The 14,393-nt window shown below is 56.1% G+C and overlaps 4 protein-coding genes across 4 annotated transcripts; 2 read left to right on the top strand and 2 right to left on the bottom strand.

Moving 5' to 3' along the window:
- Window positions 1-343: 343 nt before the first annotated feature.
- On the top strand, window positions 344-1,186 carry CkaCkLH20_04303 (uncharacterized protein; the record flags this gene model as incomplete). Its single annotated transcript, XM_038887022.1, has 1 exon — window positions 344-1,186. One exon carries the CDS (start codon window positions 344-346, stop codon window positions 1,184-1,186), a length of 843 nt encoding a protein of 280 aa, XP_038747726.1.
- Window positions 1,187-5,989: 4,803 nt separating this feature from the next.
- CkaCkLH20_04302 (major facilitator superfamily transporter) lies at window positions 5,990-7,557 on the top strand (the record flags this gene model as incomplete). The annotated part of the gene is made up of 2 exons (XM_038887021.1): window positions 5,990-7,256; window positions 7,313-7,557. 2 exons carry the CDS (start codon window positions 5,990-5,992, stop codon window positions 7,555-7,557), a joined length of 1,512 nt encoding a protein of 503 aa, XP_038747725.1.
- A 209-nt stretch (window positions 7,558-7,766) lies between these two features.
- On the bottom strand, window positions 7,767-11,695 carry CkaCkLH20_04301 (hydantoinase B/oxoprolinase; the record flags this gene model as incomplete). Its single annotated transcript, XM_038887020.1, has 2 exons — window positions 7,767-11,416; window positions 11,482-11,695. The coding sequence occupies 2 exons, from the start codon at window positions 11,693-11,695 to the stop codon at window positions 7,767-7,769; spliced, it is 3,864 nt and encodes a 1,287-aa protein (XP_038747724.1).
- Window positions 11,696-13,055: 1,360 nt separating this feature from the next.
- On the bottom strand, window positions 13,056-13,325 carry CkaCkLH20_04300 (uncharacterized protein; the record flags this gene model as incomplete). The annotated part of the gene is made up of 1 exon (XM_038887019.1): window positions 13,056-13,325. One exon carries the CDS (start codon window positions 13,323-13,325, stop codon window positions 13,056-13,058), a length of 270 nt encoding a protein of 89 aa, XP_038747723.1.
- Window positions 13,326-14,393: the final 1,068 nt, after the last annotated feature.

Here is a 14,393-nt window from a genome sequence, read left to right as displayed (position 1 = left end):
CGCTCAAGCTCAAGGTTTTGTTTTTGATGTCGGAGGCCCTCCACTCTTTCACGATAAGCTGAGGGGACAACGTTTTGTCGGTGAAGTTTGATCTTGGGTAGACCAACATAGATTTCATGTTGCGCAGGCTATCGCTAAAACTTTTGATAGAATTCCAAGTAAGCCTTGTAGCCCAGTAGAGAGTTTTTGTTCCTAGTCGGAGGGCCTCCGGCAGCAGACGTAGATGATTCGGCCCACAAACCTAGGCGTGGGCGGTCGTGACAGACAAATACCATTTTCCCAATCCACCGGCGTTCTAAACAACAGTATCATTTGACCTATCCCGGACACCAAAACTACCAAAATGCATGAGAACAATGATCAGCAATTGAGGCAAACGCAAATTTCTCCAGACCGCACCCTCTCTTCCCGCCAGTCAAGTACCACAGGATACGAAGAGATGGAACGACTTGATACAACTCGCCCAACTTCCCGTGGCCGGCGTCTACTGAACTTGTTTGGGAAGTTTTCCAAGGAATTGAAGAGTCTTGCAGTGGACGATGAGAATTTGGAAGTCGATAATCTACGACTGCGCAACAAGCTGAATCAGCAGGATACCTCTCTTCGAAAGCAAGAAGAAGCCCTGGCTGAAGCTTCCAAAACAGCCCGTGATCACGAACGCAAGCTTACGGAAGCGCAACAATCGCATGCTGAGCACATTCGCGAACTTCAACGTGAGATATCGATCCTGAAAGAGCAGGTCTACGAGCTGGAAAAGGAAAAGGCCTCATCTCGTGCAGTGGCAAACAGCACCAAAGTCTCGGACACCGTCATCCTCGATATCTGGAAAAGAATGGCCTACAACATCCGCTCTCTCGCCAACACAGTTCTCACACGATGCCCCGAGGAGGAGGAGATGTTGTTGGACTACCGATACAACAATGAAACGGCCCTACAGACGACGCCTGCGGAGTACAAGCTGCTAGCGGACGAGAACACCAGATCGGCCATTGTGGAATGCTACATCTGGCGTTCCATCTGCTGTGGCGTTTTTGGCAGCGGCCACCAGCGGGAGCAGGCCGGGGCCTGGGGAGGGATCGCGGGAAACACACTCCAGGCTCTATGTCGTATCCTACTCCGTAAGCATAGCCATCAGAAACAGCTACTTTCTTCAAGAATCAAGCTGATGGAATCTACTTGGGGCTAGCTAAAATTGACCACGCTACCGCTGCTGGATTCATTCAGTGGAGGTCGGAAGGCGCAGCTATGATCGAAAGAGACATGGGTTCTCACAGTCGAGTTTTGCTGGACCTCGTTACACGGGAGCACCATAGGCTCTCGGCTTTGATGCCGCCGGACAAAAGGATGGACCAAGCGACAAGGAATGAGTTCCAAAGAGAGCTGATGTTTGTTTTTGGTGACGCGACGTCACTACTGTCCATTTTCATGAAGTCCAGAGCGCTTTTCCACGTGTATTGGATGGATCAGAAATCCTCTGGGCCAACAGTCCCATTCAGGCCAGAGACCATGGAAGCTGAGATGTGGGGAGAAGCCCCGGGCGTCAAAAGCGTCGTTTTCAACATTTCACCCGGATTGTCGAAAGCCGGCACTGCTGATGGAGCTGATTATGACCACATTGCAATTTTGGTAAAACCTAGGGTAATCTGTAGCTAGTCTATTCTCTATGTCAAATGAAGGTTCACTTCCTTATGCTTATGACTTTGCTGTAGCCTAGAAGAGTGCAGCTACCAAAGCTTTCCAAAGAGTAATGTAAGAATGATCTGAAGTGATTCGTATAAGAGGACCCTGACGGGAACATCTTTGCAGTTTGTGCGGAAGGTAACAGTATATTTAAATAGGCCAACACCGCCGCAACGACAAGTTGTCAATTTAAAAGATAAGATCAGTCAATAAGAAAGTGAGGCTATCGATACCTCCATATTCTAGATACCTAGGAGACCAGTCAGGAGGTCAGCTATTGTTATTATGAAAATTTTGAGGCGCGACTCGGGCGAACTTTTAATACGGCTTTATAGCATGCAAAAGGACCTTAGAGAGAGATCCGTGGTGAGGGTAGTTGTGGGGGTTGTCTCGAGGGGGCCCGTGAAGGTCCTCATGCGGGTATCTGTAGGCAATGATAAGTGTCCGAATAGCCTCTCTTTCACTCAATTAGGTAGGAAATATATTGCATGTATTTCTAAAGTGATTGGATTTGACATGCTGTAGGTAGAACACTCAAACAAGTAAGCAATGTGGGAGGCGCATTGCTTTAGCTGCCCTTACGGCGGTACTGGAACCCGCCAAGCAATATTCAAAGTAGCATACCTAGGTAAATCATAATTGTATTGAGAAAACTATGATGATGTGAGAAGCTGTGTGAAAGTCGACTTTTCAGAGGTTCTTGCTAAGAGATCGTTTGATCCTTCTTAGCAATATGGAAGGCGCCAGTACATGTGGACTTAATTATTGATAGTGACTGCTGTCGTTAACCTCTAGTTTTTATTCGTAGTAGAGCACGGACATGTCTCCATGAGAACAAATAACTACGTATATCGTTCTGGGTATACCGTTTAGACGCCACGACAACGTCTGGGACGAAGCATTGGAATCGGCCATCAAGGCGAAATCAAACCCGCCGGCGGAGCTGCGCCGTGCGCGGCCGGCCGCAACCGGAACGGGGCCGAAAACTGGTCAGCCGCTAGACGGGAGCGCAAAATCATGCACAGTGAGCCTCGCATCCAATAGAATCTGAGTCTCGGAGTGTAGCACCTCCGGCCGATGTAGTGCTTGCACAATGATGCTTGGAGACTGTCGCAGTTGCATTATTACCTCAGGGACTCGAAGTGCCACTCAATGTTCTCAAACGTTCTCGGCCGAGACGTCGATCTTGAAGATAGAAAGACCCAGCGCCGTGGACCAGGGACGTGATAGCCAACAAGGACACACGCACGTTATCTACGGAGTCGGGACCGCTTTGTTGGTCTGGGGTCGCGAACAGGTTGGAGATGTAACCTTTGATGGCAGATGGTTGTAATGTGGGGTAGGGCAGGTTACGGCGAGATTTGGCAGATGGTCGACTGAGACACGAGATATGGCAGATATCTGTCTCCGGTCTTACAACGGTGCTGACCACGACAGGATTGCAGCTGAAAACAAGGATGACAGGAGTCCGACGCAGTCAGATATTCGGTGTCCCGCGAAGGATCCGAGACGGGGACGCTACGGGCGGCGATTGACGGAACGCACCGGTGTCGTTTGTGGGACTTTGATGCTGTGATGATAGGCGTTGTGCGACTTGTTAGAGTTCCGAAAGGCGAGCGAAGCTGTGTTATCTGTGTAACGATCCCACGAGGAAGAAGATGCAACTGGCCGGCTGTCAAGGACCCAAGAGAGAAAAACATATTCGTGTCGTTGCACTTGGAATCCTTCGAGTATCAGACTCGAACAATTGATAAACCGGGTGTCGCCTCGGCGTCGGTGGCAGCTGCCTTTCTTTTTTTCTCTGAATTTCAGAGAAACGTTACATGGCAGCACAGACCATATGAAGCAGGCTGCCATTGGTTGAGCTTCTATCAGTGGAGTCGTATCTTGGCTTTTGGGGCGCCACTTTTATTTCTCCGCACGGGGCAGGCAAAAACAGGGGACCGGGAAGGAGCAGGGATGCGCCTGCCTTGCGTTGAGATGGCGCTTTCCGTTTGTCAAATCACTGGCGGGAAGGCACAAGATCACGCTGACATGTCTTAGAGGCAGGAACAAGACAGGTAAGCTGTAATTGACGTTTATGAATATCCGTTCTACTTGATACTCTTGTAGGTATGATCGTATTCTCAGTTGCGCCACGGAAAAGTCAGCCTCATGCTGTGCCGTATTCCTCAACGCTGGTCTTGAGGGTTCAGTGTTCGCGCCGCAAAATCAGTCCACTAGTACCTATCAACCAATGACATGCAATTAGGGCATATGATCTCGTGTCAGCACTTGAGTGCGATGTTTGTGGCTTCGGCACTGGAAGATGGCAATGTGAGACGATGAATCCTTTCCCGTTTCCCGTCTTGTGTTGTGTTGCTCCTTCCCCAATCGGCCGAGGCACGCCAATCATCAGCCAATCGCGATTACGTAAGAAGTAAATGACAGGCATCTCGTGATCTCGGCGCACTTTGGCCAATCAGAAAATTCAAAAAGTCGGGCCTTTCTTAGCGGTTCTTATCGATTGGGGTAAAGTGGGGAATCAGCAATGAAGTGGACCTCCCCCCGGCACCTTTTGATTTTGGCAGGGCGGTCGCAGTCGACTGATTGTTTGTCCAACTTTGGATGAAACACAAAACGGACAAAACACAAACACCAAAGAAAGCCGGCTTCGAAATCGAGATTTGTCACCCCGTCCATCTCGTGTCAACCGTGAACAAGGCTCGCCGCATCCCGTCTGCCGCATGTGGTGTCATGAAGGACCGGCACTGACAACCTGCGAAAGAAAAGCAGCTTGCCGCAAACGGAGCCGGTCCATCGCCATGGCTTGCGATCGTCCACCCCCGCGTGCCGTCTGGAGCCGTTGAAGTTTGTCTATAATTGGACTGCCTGCATCTCGACTGGTTTGTTCTTTGGCTAACGCGAATTCAAGATGAGGCAAACTGAGAATCGTTTCTTCGTTCTCTCTCGAACCACATCGCCCATCGAGTTTATCTACCGACATCAGACGATTACCGTATCTCGCAGCTCAACCTAACCGGCCAAAGGACCGGCCATGTCTTCTTATCAGACATTGCTTCCGGGATCCATTCGTATCAGTGCCCCTGGCCTCAAGCAGCTCACATCGGCCCCGTTGCCGTTGCCCAGCACCAGTCTCGCATCAATTCACCACCCACCACCATCTGATACCCCGAAAAGCCACAAGCAAGCATCTCGCCCATTGTCACCTGCGATGATTGCCATTGTCACCTTTCACCAGGACCGCCACAGCGTCAAAGTGCCCGAGTCCGCGTTCTAAAAAGGTGGGGGATGCTGCGACTAGCTCTACCCCGAACAGACTTGGTGCTGATGGTCCTTCGTTTCGTTTCCTTTGCCCATGTCATGTCATGTCCGGCTCGTTGTAACCGTCACGTAGCTTGCCACATCCCATCTCGCAACGCCTGTCACCATCCACCACAACCTTCATCGCCTGGAGAGTTCTACCTCAGCCCAGCCTCCAGGTCACGAATCTTCCCCCTCACTGGCCTGCCACTTCTCCAAATCTCGAGAAGTTCTCGTCCACACGTCAGACGCTCACGACCAGCTTGATTCCCGTTGCTACCTTACCAGCCCGGGGTAGCTCCGACTCAATTCCAATCAACCATCCATTCGTCTTCCTCATTCTCATCCTCTGCACACAACTCCCACCATCTCTTCGGGTATCCTTACCAGTGAATTGCGCACCATTTGATACATCTCACAACCAGTGTGTCCCTCATCTCACCAGCCATTCCCCAAACAAACCAACGCCTCCGAAACGCATCCCTTCCCCCAAATCTCCAATCCCATCCCATCTCACCACCACCACTCCAACCCCGGTCTCATCCTTCACGCATCCCTTGCCCATCCATCCCTCTCCTCGCTACCACACGCCACGCGCCAAAAGAACCCCGGCCTCCTCCTCAAGACTCGGACTCCACTCACGATCATCGCCCAGTGCAACTGCAACCTGCAGCCCGATAAACCGTTCCATAAAGAAGACCGCCTCCGTCCCCTGCTCCCTTTCTCTCACCTCGCGTGGTCTCATCCTCTCTCTCCCGTCATTCCGACCTCCCTCTCACCAAACCCGCGCCCAGCGCATCACTCATCGTCCGGTCGCGATTGAGTTTGCAACCTCCGACACGAACTCGGTCACATCAAGCGCGGCACACACACAAACACACGCGCATTTCTCAACTACCGAGCCGCGCCGCGCATAACCAACCTCATCTCAATTGACGCCCTCGACCTCACCTCACCTCACCTCGCCCTCACCCGACTCTCACTCATACTCACCACCGCCGCCAAAATGTCCACAGACGAGAAGCTCCAGCCCGAACCCGCCACCTCGGCCGGCGACACCCACATCACCGGCGATGGCCCCGCCCCGCGCCCCTCCGGCTGGATGTACCGCGGCTTCCGCTTCCGCGGCAAGGAGCTCTGGTACGCCTCCCCGCGCATCCAGCTCTTCATGATCTCCTTCATCTGCTTCCTCTGCCCCGGCATGTTCAACGCCCTCACCGGCCTCGGAGGCGGCGGCCAGGTCGACACAAAGGCCCAGACCGACGCCAACACCGCCCTCTACTCCACCTTCGCCGTCGTCGGCTTCTTCGCCGGGACCTTCGCCAACCGCCTCGGCCTCCGTCTCACCCTCACCATCGGCGGCATCGGCTACTGCATCTACTCCGCCTCCTTCCTCAGCTACTCCCACAACCAGAACCACGGCTTCGTCGTCTTCGCCGGCGCCTTCCTCGGTGTCTGCGCCGGCCTCCTCTGGACCGCCCAGGGCGCCATCATGATGTCCTACCCCCGCGAGGAGGAGAAGGGCCGCTACATCTCCTGGTTCTGGATCATCTTCAACTTCGGCGCCGTCATCGGCTCCCTCATCCCCCTCGCCCAGAACATCCACACCGTCTCCGGCCCCGTCTCCGACGGCACCTACGCCGCCTTCATCGTCCTCATGTTCCTCGGCGCCGTCCTCGCCATCTTCATGTGCGACGTCCCCAAGGTCATCCGCGAGGACGGCTCAAAGGTCATCATGATGAAGAACCCCTCCTGGCAGTCCGAGTTCAAGGGCCTCTGGGAGACCATCTCCCACGAGATCTGGATCGTCGCCCTCTTCCCCCTCTTCTTCACCTCCAACGTCTTCTACACCTACCAGACCAACAACATGAACGCCGGCCAGTTCAACGTCCGCACCCGCGCCCTCAACAACCTCCTCTACTGGCTCTCCCAGATCTTCGGCGCCCTCGTCTTCGGCTACGCCCTCGACGTCCAGTCCGTCCGCCGCTCCGTCCGCGCCAAGGCCTCCTACGTCGCCCTCATCGTCCTCACCATGGTCATCTGGGGCGGCGGCTGGGCCTGGCAGAAGGACCAGGTCACCCGCGAGGTCGCCGCCGGCGAGGACTTTGTCAAGGTCGACTGGACCGACGGCGGCAAGAGGTACATCGGCCCCATGTTCCTGTACATCTTCTTCGGCTTCTTCGACGCCGTCTGGCAGACCTGCATCTACTGGTACATGGGCGCCCTGTCCAACTCGTCCCGCAAGGCGGCCAACCTCGCCGGTTTCTACAAGGGTACGCTCTCCATGTTTTCGTGCTCGTAACGATTTTCCACTAACACACAAAAAAAGGCATCCAATCCGCCGGCGCCGCCGTCTTCTGGGCCCTCGACAGCAACGAGACGGCCTACGACACCATGTTCGGCGCCACCTGGGGCTGCCTCGCCGGCGCCCTCATCATCGGCGCCCCCATCATCTTCTGGAAGATCAAGGACACCATCTCCCTCGAGGAGGACCTCAAGTTCACCGACGAGACGGTCGCCGACGTCGTCGCCCCCGGCACCGTCGAGCCCAAGCCTACGAAGGACGTTGTCTGATTTTTTGGAGACAATATGGAGCGTGTTGGTTGGTTTCGTTTGGGAAGAAGCGCTTATTGGATGGCGGGGCGGACACTTGCATGATATCCCGGGGTGTTTGGATGATGAGAGACGAGGAAAATGATGACCTCGCGCGCCCGGAGCGGTCGTAATAGCGTTATGTTTTAGTAATACTGACTTTATCAAGTCTTATTCACACCTACTGTCTTTCAGACATATCCACGATGTCTATCCTCCACCTCCTCCCCTCCAAATCCACCACCGCCGGGCGTATTGACCTGCACATACTCCCCAACACCAAGATTGATAATCGCCTTGCCGCCGAGATTAATCCTCTCCATGCCCCCCTCCTCATTCTTCAAAAACGCGAAATTCTCCCCCTTCGACCCCGGCTCCCCGCCCGCCATCCCCCACGGCCGATACACCCTCCGATCGCTCAAGATACTAAACTTCAACGGGATCCTCGCCTCCACCTCCCTCGTGATCCCGTCGCCGCCCCTCCACCTCCCGCCGCCGCCGCTGCCCCTCCGCACCTCATACCTTCTCACCAGCACCGCCGTCCGCTTCTCAATCACCTCGGCGTCCGTCTGCCGCGTGTTCGTAGAGTGCACATGCGTCGAGTGCGCCCCCTCGTACCCCTCCCCCGCGCCCACCCCGCCGCCGATGCTCTCCCCGTAATTCCACCCCTTCCTCACCTCCCCCGTGACGGCGTCCCGCCCGCCCATGCCCCAGCCGAAACTGTTCGCGCACCCCTGGCTCGCGGCGTACCGCCCGAACGCGCGGAGGATCACGTCGATGACGCGCTGCGAGGCCAGCGTGCTCCCGCAGATGGCGGCGCGCGGGCCCGGGTTCAGCACGGAGCCCGGAGGGGCCACGATCGCCACGGGCGACAGGCAGCCCTCGTTGAGGGGTATGTCCATGTCGACGAGGCAGCGGATGGTGTAGATGATGGCGGAGTGGCAGATGCTGATGGGGCAGTTGTAGTTGCCCCAGGTCTGGGGCCCGCTGCCGGAGAAGTCGTAGACGGCGGAGCCGGTGTGCGGGTCGATGGAGATGCGGACGCGCATGGGGGTGCCGTCGTCGAGGTAGTCCGTGGCCTCGAGGGGGGTGTTCCCCGTTTGGCGGGCGATGTCCCGGAAGAAGGAGCGCACGGCGGACTCGGCGTTGGACTGGATCGCGTTCATGTACTTGTGCACGACGGGCAGCCCGGCCTCGGCGCAGAGCTTGCGGAGGAGGGTGATGCCGCGCTGGTTGGCCGAGGTCTGGGCCTTGAGGTCCGAGATGTTGTCGGCGAGGCGGCGGGACGTGCTGCAGCCGGGGAAGCTGCCCGCCTTCTCGAAGGCGGCGAGGACTTCGGACTCGAGGAACTCGCCGGCCGAGACGATCTTCATGGACGGCACGTTGAGCCCCTCCTCCCAGAGCTCGCGCGACTCGGGCATCATGCTGGTGATGCCCTTGCCGCCGATGTCGGTGTGGTGACCCCTGGAGGCGACGTAGAAGGCGATTTGCTCCTTTTCGTCAGACGAGGAGGAGGGGACGAAGACGGGCGTGACGACGGTCAGATCGGGCAGGTGGGTGCCGCCCCATTGCGGGTGGTTCGTGAGGAGGACGTCGCCGGGGCGGAGTTTGCCCTCCCACAGGCGGTGCTGGGCCTGGATCGCGAACTGCATGGAGCCGAGGTGGATGGGGATGTGAGGGGCGTTGGCGACGAGTTTGCCCTGCGGGGAGAAGATTGCGCAGGAGAAGTCGAGGCGTTCTTTGATGGAGGTGGAGATTGAGGTGCGTTGGAGGGTTGTGCCCATTTGTTCGGCGATGGCCATGAAGCGGTGGGCGAAGACGGAGAGCTGGATCGGGTCGACTGGCGAGGAAGATGTCGCGTCGAGTGTGGATTGCGTGGCTGGCGAGGCCGAGACCTTCTCGAGAAGGACGTGGGAGGTCAGGATGTGTGCTTTGAAGGTGGGCGAGACGAAGATCGTTTGCGTTTGGTCGATGAGCAGGGCCGGTCCGGGGATGATTGTTGACTTGGGCACGGAAGCGAGGTGGTGGACTGCTGTTGCGTGCCACGCGCCGTCGATGTAGACTTGTTGCGTCTCCCGCGGCTCGGAGGCCGGGAGAGGGTTGTTGGAGGAGAGCTCTTTGAGGGCGGAAGCTTCTTGTTCCCTGGCGCCCGCGCTGCCCGTGCCGCGGACCTTGATCGACTCGATCACGATGTCGCGTTTCATCGAGAAGGCAAACTCGCGGAGGTGCGTTGCTTCGAACTTCGCTGCGTAGTCCCCGTCCTCGGGCTTGGAGATTGTAAGGTTAGTGTCGGTGCCGAAGTACCGCAGCACAAGACTCTCGTCGAAGACGAGGGAGTCGCCGTCGGCACCCTGGGAGAGGAGTTCAGCCGATACGTTAGCCTTGAGGGCGGCGAGACGCTCTTGGACGTGGACCCCCGCGCCGGCGTCGAGTTTGCTCCCGTACGGCTCGAGGGCCTCGTGCTGGAGCTCCGCCTGGGCGATGCCGTACGCCGAGAGGAGCGAAGAGTACTTGTGGATGAGGATGCGGCGGATACCGAGGCGGTCGGCGATGTCGCAGGCGTGCTGCCCACCGGCGCCGCCGAAGCTGACAAGGTGATGGTTCTCGGGCGCGAAGCCGCGGGCCTCGGTCGCGTTGCGGATCGGCCGCGACATGGTCTCGTTCGCGACGTCGAGGAATCCCAGGGCCACCTCCTGCGGTGTCAGGGACTGGTTCGTCTGGGCGTTGAACTCGGCCGTAATATCCTTGAACTTGGCCTCCACGACGGCGGTATCGAGGGGCGCGTCGGCGTTCTCGCCGAAGATGGAGGGGAAGGAGGAGAGTACCAGTCGGCCGAGGAACAGGTTCGCGTCGGTGACGGTCAGGGGCCCGCCTTTGCGGTAGCACGCGGGTCCCGGGTGGGCACCGGCGCTCTCCGGGCCGACGGCGAGGAGGCCGTTGCGGGCGAAGAGGATAGAACCGCCTCCGGCCGCGACGGTGGCGATGTTGAGCATCGGGACGGTGATTGTGCGGCCAGCGATGGAGGTCTCGGTGAGGTAGTCGTACTTGCCGTCGTAGCGGGAGACGTCAGTGCTGGTGCCGCCCATGTCGAAGCCGATGACTGGGGTGCCGTCGTCCGGGTCATAGCAGGAGCGGGCGATGCCGACGACGCCGCCCGCGGGACCGCTCAGGAGTGCCTCGTTGCCGCGGAACTTTGTGGCTGCCTTGAGGCCGCCGTCGGAGCACATGAAGTCGACCCGCTGCGGCGGCAGGCGGAAGCCCGAGGTGAAGGACTGGACATATCTCTGGATGACGGGGTAGAGGTAGGCCTCGGAGCAGGTGGAGGTGCTGCGGTTGAGGAACTTGATGGTGGGCGAGGTAGAGGCGGAGGTCGTGACGAAGTGGAAGCCCAACTCGGGTTCGCGGGCGATGGAGGCGACGAGGTCCTCGTGGGCCGGGTGGAGGTAGGCGTGCATGAAGCAGATAGCGAGGGATGTGTAGCCCTGATCTTTGAGTTCGCGGAGCTGGGCGCGGACGGCGTCCGGGTCTGGGCGTCGCAAGACGCGGACGAACTCGCCGCTGGCGGTGCGAACGAGGCCATCCTCGCCGGGTCGGAGGGTCGACCTGTCGAGGGGTTCCGGGTTGAGGTCGTAGTCGGCGGGGACGATGCGCTCGTCGATCTCGACGACGGCGGAGTGCAGGGCGTCGGCCTTGCGGATGCTCAGGTCGAAGAGCTTGGGGCGGGACTGGTCGCCGATGACGCAGACGTCTTTGAAGCCTTTTGTGGTGAGGAAGGCGAAGCGCTCGCCCTTGTGTTCGAGGAGCGCGTTCGTGGCGACTGTTGTGCCGATGCGACAGGACGCTGGGTTTTTGTGGTTAATGAGGGGATTCAGGAAATGTTTTTGAAATGGAGAAGTAAAAAAATACCGATGCGGGAACCATCGAGCTTCTCGCCGACTGGGATCGGTTTCCCCTCGACGGCCTCGAGGACGCGACGGATCGCTTCTGTTGGTGCGTCTGGGTAGTTTGCGGGGTCTTCGGAGAGGAGTTTGAAGATGAGGGGTTCTCGGCCGTCGATGTCTGCTATGACATCGCAAAATGTGCCGCCGCGGTCGATGGCGACCTTGATGTCGGCGGTCATTTTGAGGCCTTTGTGAGACGAGACGCTTGATGAGTTTTTCACTGAGTCTTGTGGTGTTTCAGCGTATGAGTTGGAAAATCAGCAGGTGCTATTCACTGAACGATGAGTGAACAAGTGAGTGAATGAGACCAAACCTGCAATTGAGTGAGAACAACACTCCAATTATGAGCCGATCCCCTTTGGCGAAGTGAAGTTATCATGCATATAAATAAAACAATCTCACCGAAGCGCACACCGTCAAGCATTTCCCTGCGGCAATTGAAGCCGGCCGGCGATTTCTGCGCTGAAGAGGCATGGTCGGGCTTGTCGGACGGCGTAATTGCGTGCTGGCGGGAGGCCCCCGATCGTGTGGGTTCTGTCGGATCCTCTCCGACGAGACCATCCTAGGCCTTATCGCCGTCGTCGGCATCGCGTGGGTCAGATGGAGGCGTGGATTCTTGAGTGAGAAACGCTACGAAACGTCGGACTTTATGTCTGCCTATGGCGCGATTGATCCTGCGAAAGACGGAGTGCTTAAGTCGTCCCCGGATCTTTCGCCCGGTCTGGGGCCCCGGAAGCCCAGCTCCGAGAGAGAAGCAAAGCCGGAGTGGCCCGAACACCGGGGAACGTATGTATGCTCATGTTTGTGAGTTCCTGCATTATCTATGAAGCCACCTGTATGTATTCAGTCTCGAAGAATGAAATTTTATGACAATGTATTCTCTTCTATCTGCAGTGCGTTCGGTTCCAGGAATCATGTGGCCCCATTGAACAGACGAGTCGGGTCAAACATCAGATTGGGCTTTCATGCACCTTCAGAATAGATTTGAAGCAGTCCGTGAACTCCAGTCCTGGTGCTGTATTGGCAATATGAAGGGGAAAAAATAACTGATTCGATACTTTATGGACTACTATGCTGAGAGGCAGGATCGTTCAGGTCATAAAACTGTGTTCATGGTTGACGAACTTCTAAGCACCCCATCCCGTCGTATGCTCTTTGAACTGACTTGAGGCATCTGAACACGATGTGAGGACTACATACCCATGTGCCCACGTCTTTTCACTTTCTTCACTTTCTTCACGTCTCCGAATCCGATTGCCACCTACTATTACGGATACAAGCAGTCCAATACTTCGTCTCACGCAAAGAGCCACACTTACTGGATCGGCCGCGACAATGTTATGCATATGCGCCATGAGGATGTGTAGGTATTAAACATTAATGACGTTGAGATGTTTTTCTTTCCAAAAGTTTCACATCCGCTCCTCTTCCCACGAATCCCTTCTCATTATGACTGCGCCTTCTGCTCATGCCATATCGCAAGTCCTGGTCTGTTGTTAAATATCATCATGAATCATGCGGAGCTTCATCTCATACCTTCTACTTGAGATAACACTGCAGCGCACACCTGTTGCTGCCCCAGTAGTTGCTGACGTGCACAAACTTGCCCGCTTCCTTCCTGCCGGCTCGGGCGCAGGGCATGTCGCAGTCGGAGTCCTTGTAAGGGTCGCTGCCTCCGTTGAAGTCGTTGCAGTTGTGCCAGGCGGTGACGCTGAGCTTTTCGTACTTGCAGAGCGGGTTTTCGCTGATCAGCTCCATGCCCTGGACGGCAGCGATGCCTGTAGCGAAGAGGATGGTGGTGAACTTCATGTTGACGGTGGATTTTGAAGTTCTGCAGGTGAGAGGCTCGAGTTGCTAAATGGGTTCGGTACTGGTTCTCGAAGCATTCTAGAACAACGACGCGTCTTATATAGCAGTCTCGACCGCCGTGGACGCGTCGACACAAAGTGTTTTTCTGGAATTCGAGCTGCTGATCGTCATCGGAATATCAATCTTAAATTGATTGTAAGCTCGTGTATTCCCCAAACTAGCTGTGATCGCTTCACCATACAGCCAATGCGTTCAGTTGCGCGAGTCGTGGGTCATATTCCGAGCGGGACTGTGGACAAGGGAGCTGAGTTGAGCTCGAAATATCCTCGGACAGCTCCATGTTATCCTTTGTACTCTGAAGAATTCTACAATAACTCAATGTATGTCTATAATATACTTGATTCGCAACAGACCAATTTGGCGTTGACTTCAGGAATACCACACTGATGCATGATCCAAACGGTGTAAAAAATGTGGCCGTGACCTTGACTGGCGACGACATCACGCTGCTTATCGACATTCCTGCGACTCTTGAGAGTTCTCAGTTCTGTGATCAGGAGTTATCTCCCGTATCCGCAAGCCTATGAAAACTCACGCAGCCGCCCAGTTCACAGTTTTTCTCGACAACTACATGAGCGTCAGTTTCTCCTTGCATCCCATCGCCACGAAGTGAGTACATGTACTCGTGGCTATCTCCGGGTATTCTGGGCCGATAATTGAGACAAGTTGTGATAACCCTGCCTCCCAACTTCTGTTGATTTAATGCATTCCGTGCTGAAAGCCCAGTTTTCGGACAACGGATCATGTCAATGAGTACGCATGTCGTCGGTTTCGGCTTCAGTAGGTCCGCGGCTAATACTTTCCCCGCATGCTGCGATGTTTTGCGGGAAGTTTACTGTTGGCCGATGATTGACCATGTAGCTTCAGTCCAGCGGTCCTGTGCGACTTCAGATTCTATCAAAAAGTTCCAGATGGCATACGAGGAAACACGGAATTGCTGGTCGATTGGTGAGACGGCTCCCCGAGCACATGGCCCGATCCCACTTTCAGATGAGGGTTGCGTCACCA

The sequence above is a fragment of the Colletotrichum karsti genome, assembly GCF_011947395.1.
Source record: "Colletotrichum karsti strain CkLH20 chromosome Unknown Scaffold11, whole genome shotgun sequence".
Taxonomy (NCBI): Eukaryota; Fungi; Ascomycota; class Sordariomycetes; order Glomerellales; family Glomerellaceae; genus Colletotrichum; species Colletotrichum karsti.
The sequence above is the reverse complement of the archived record's forward strand: the minus strand, read 5'-3'. Positions and strand labels throughout refer to the sequence as shown.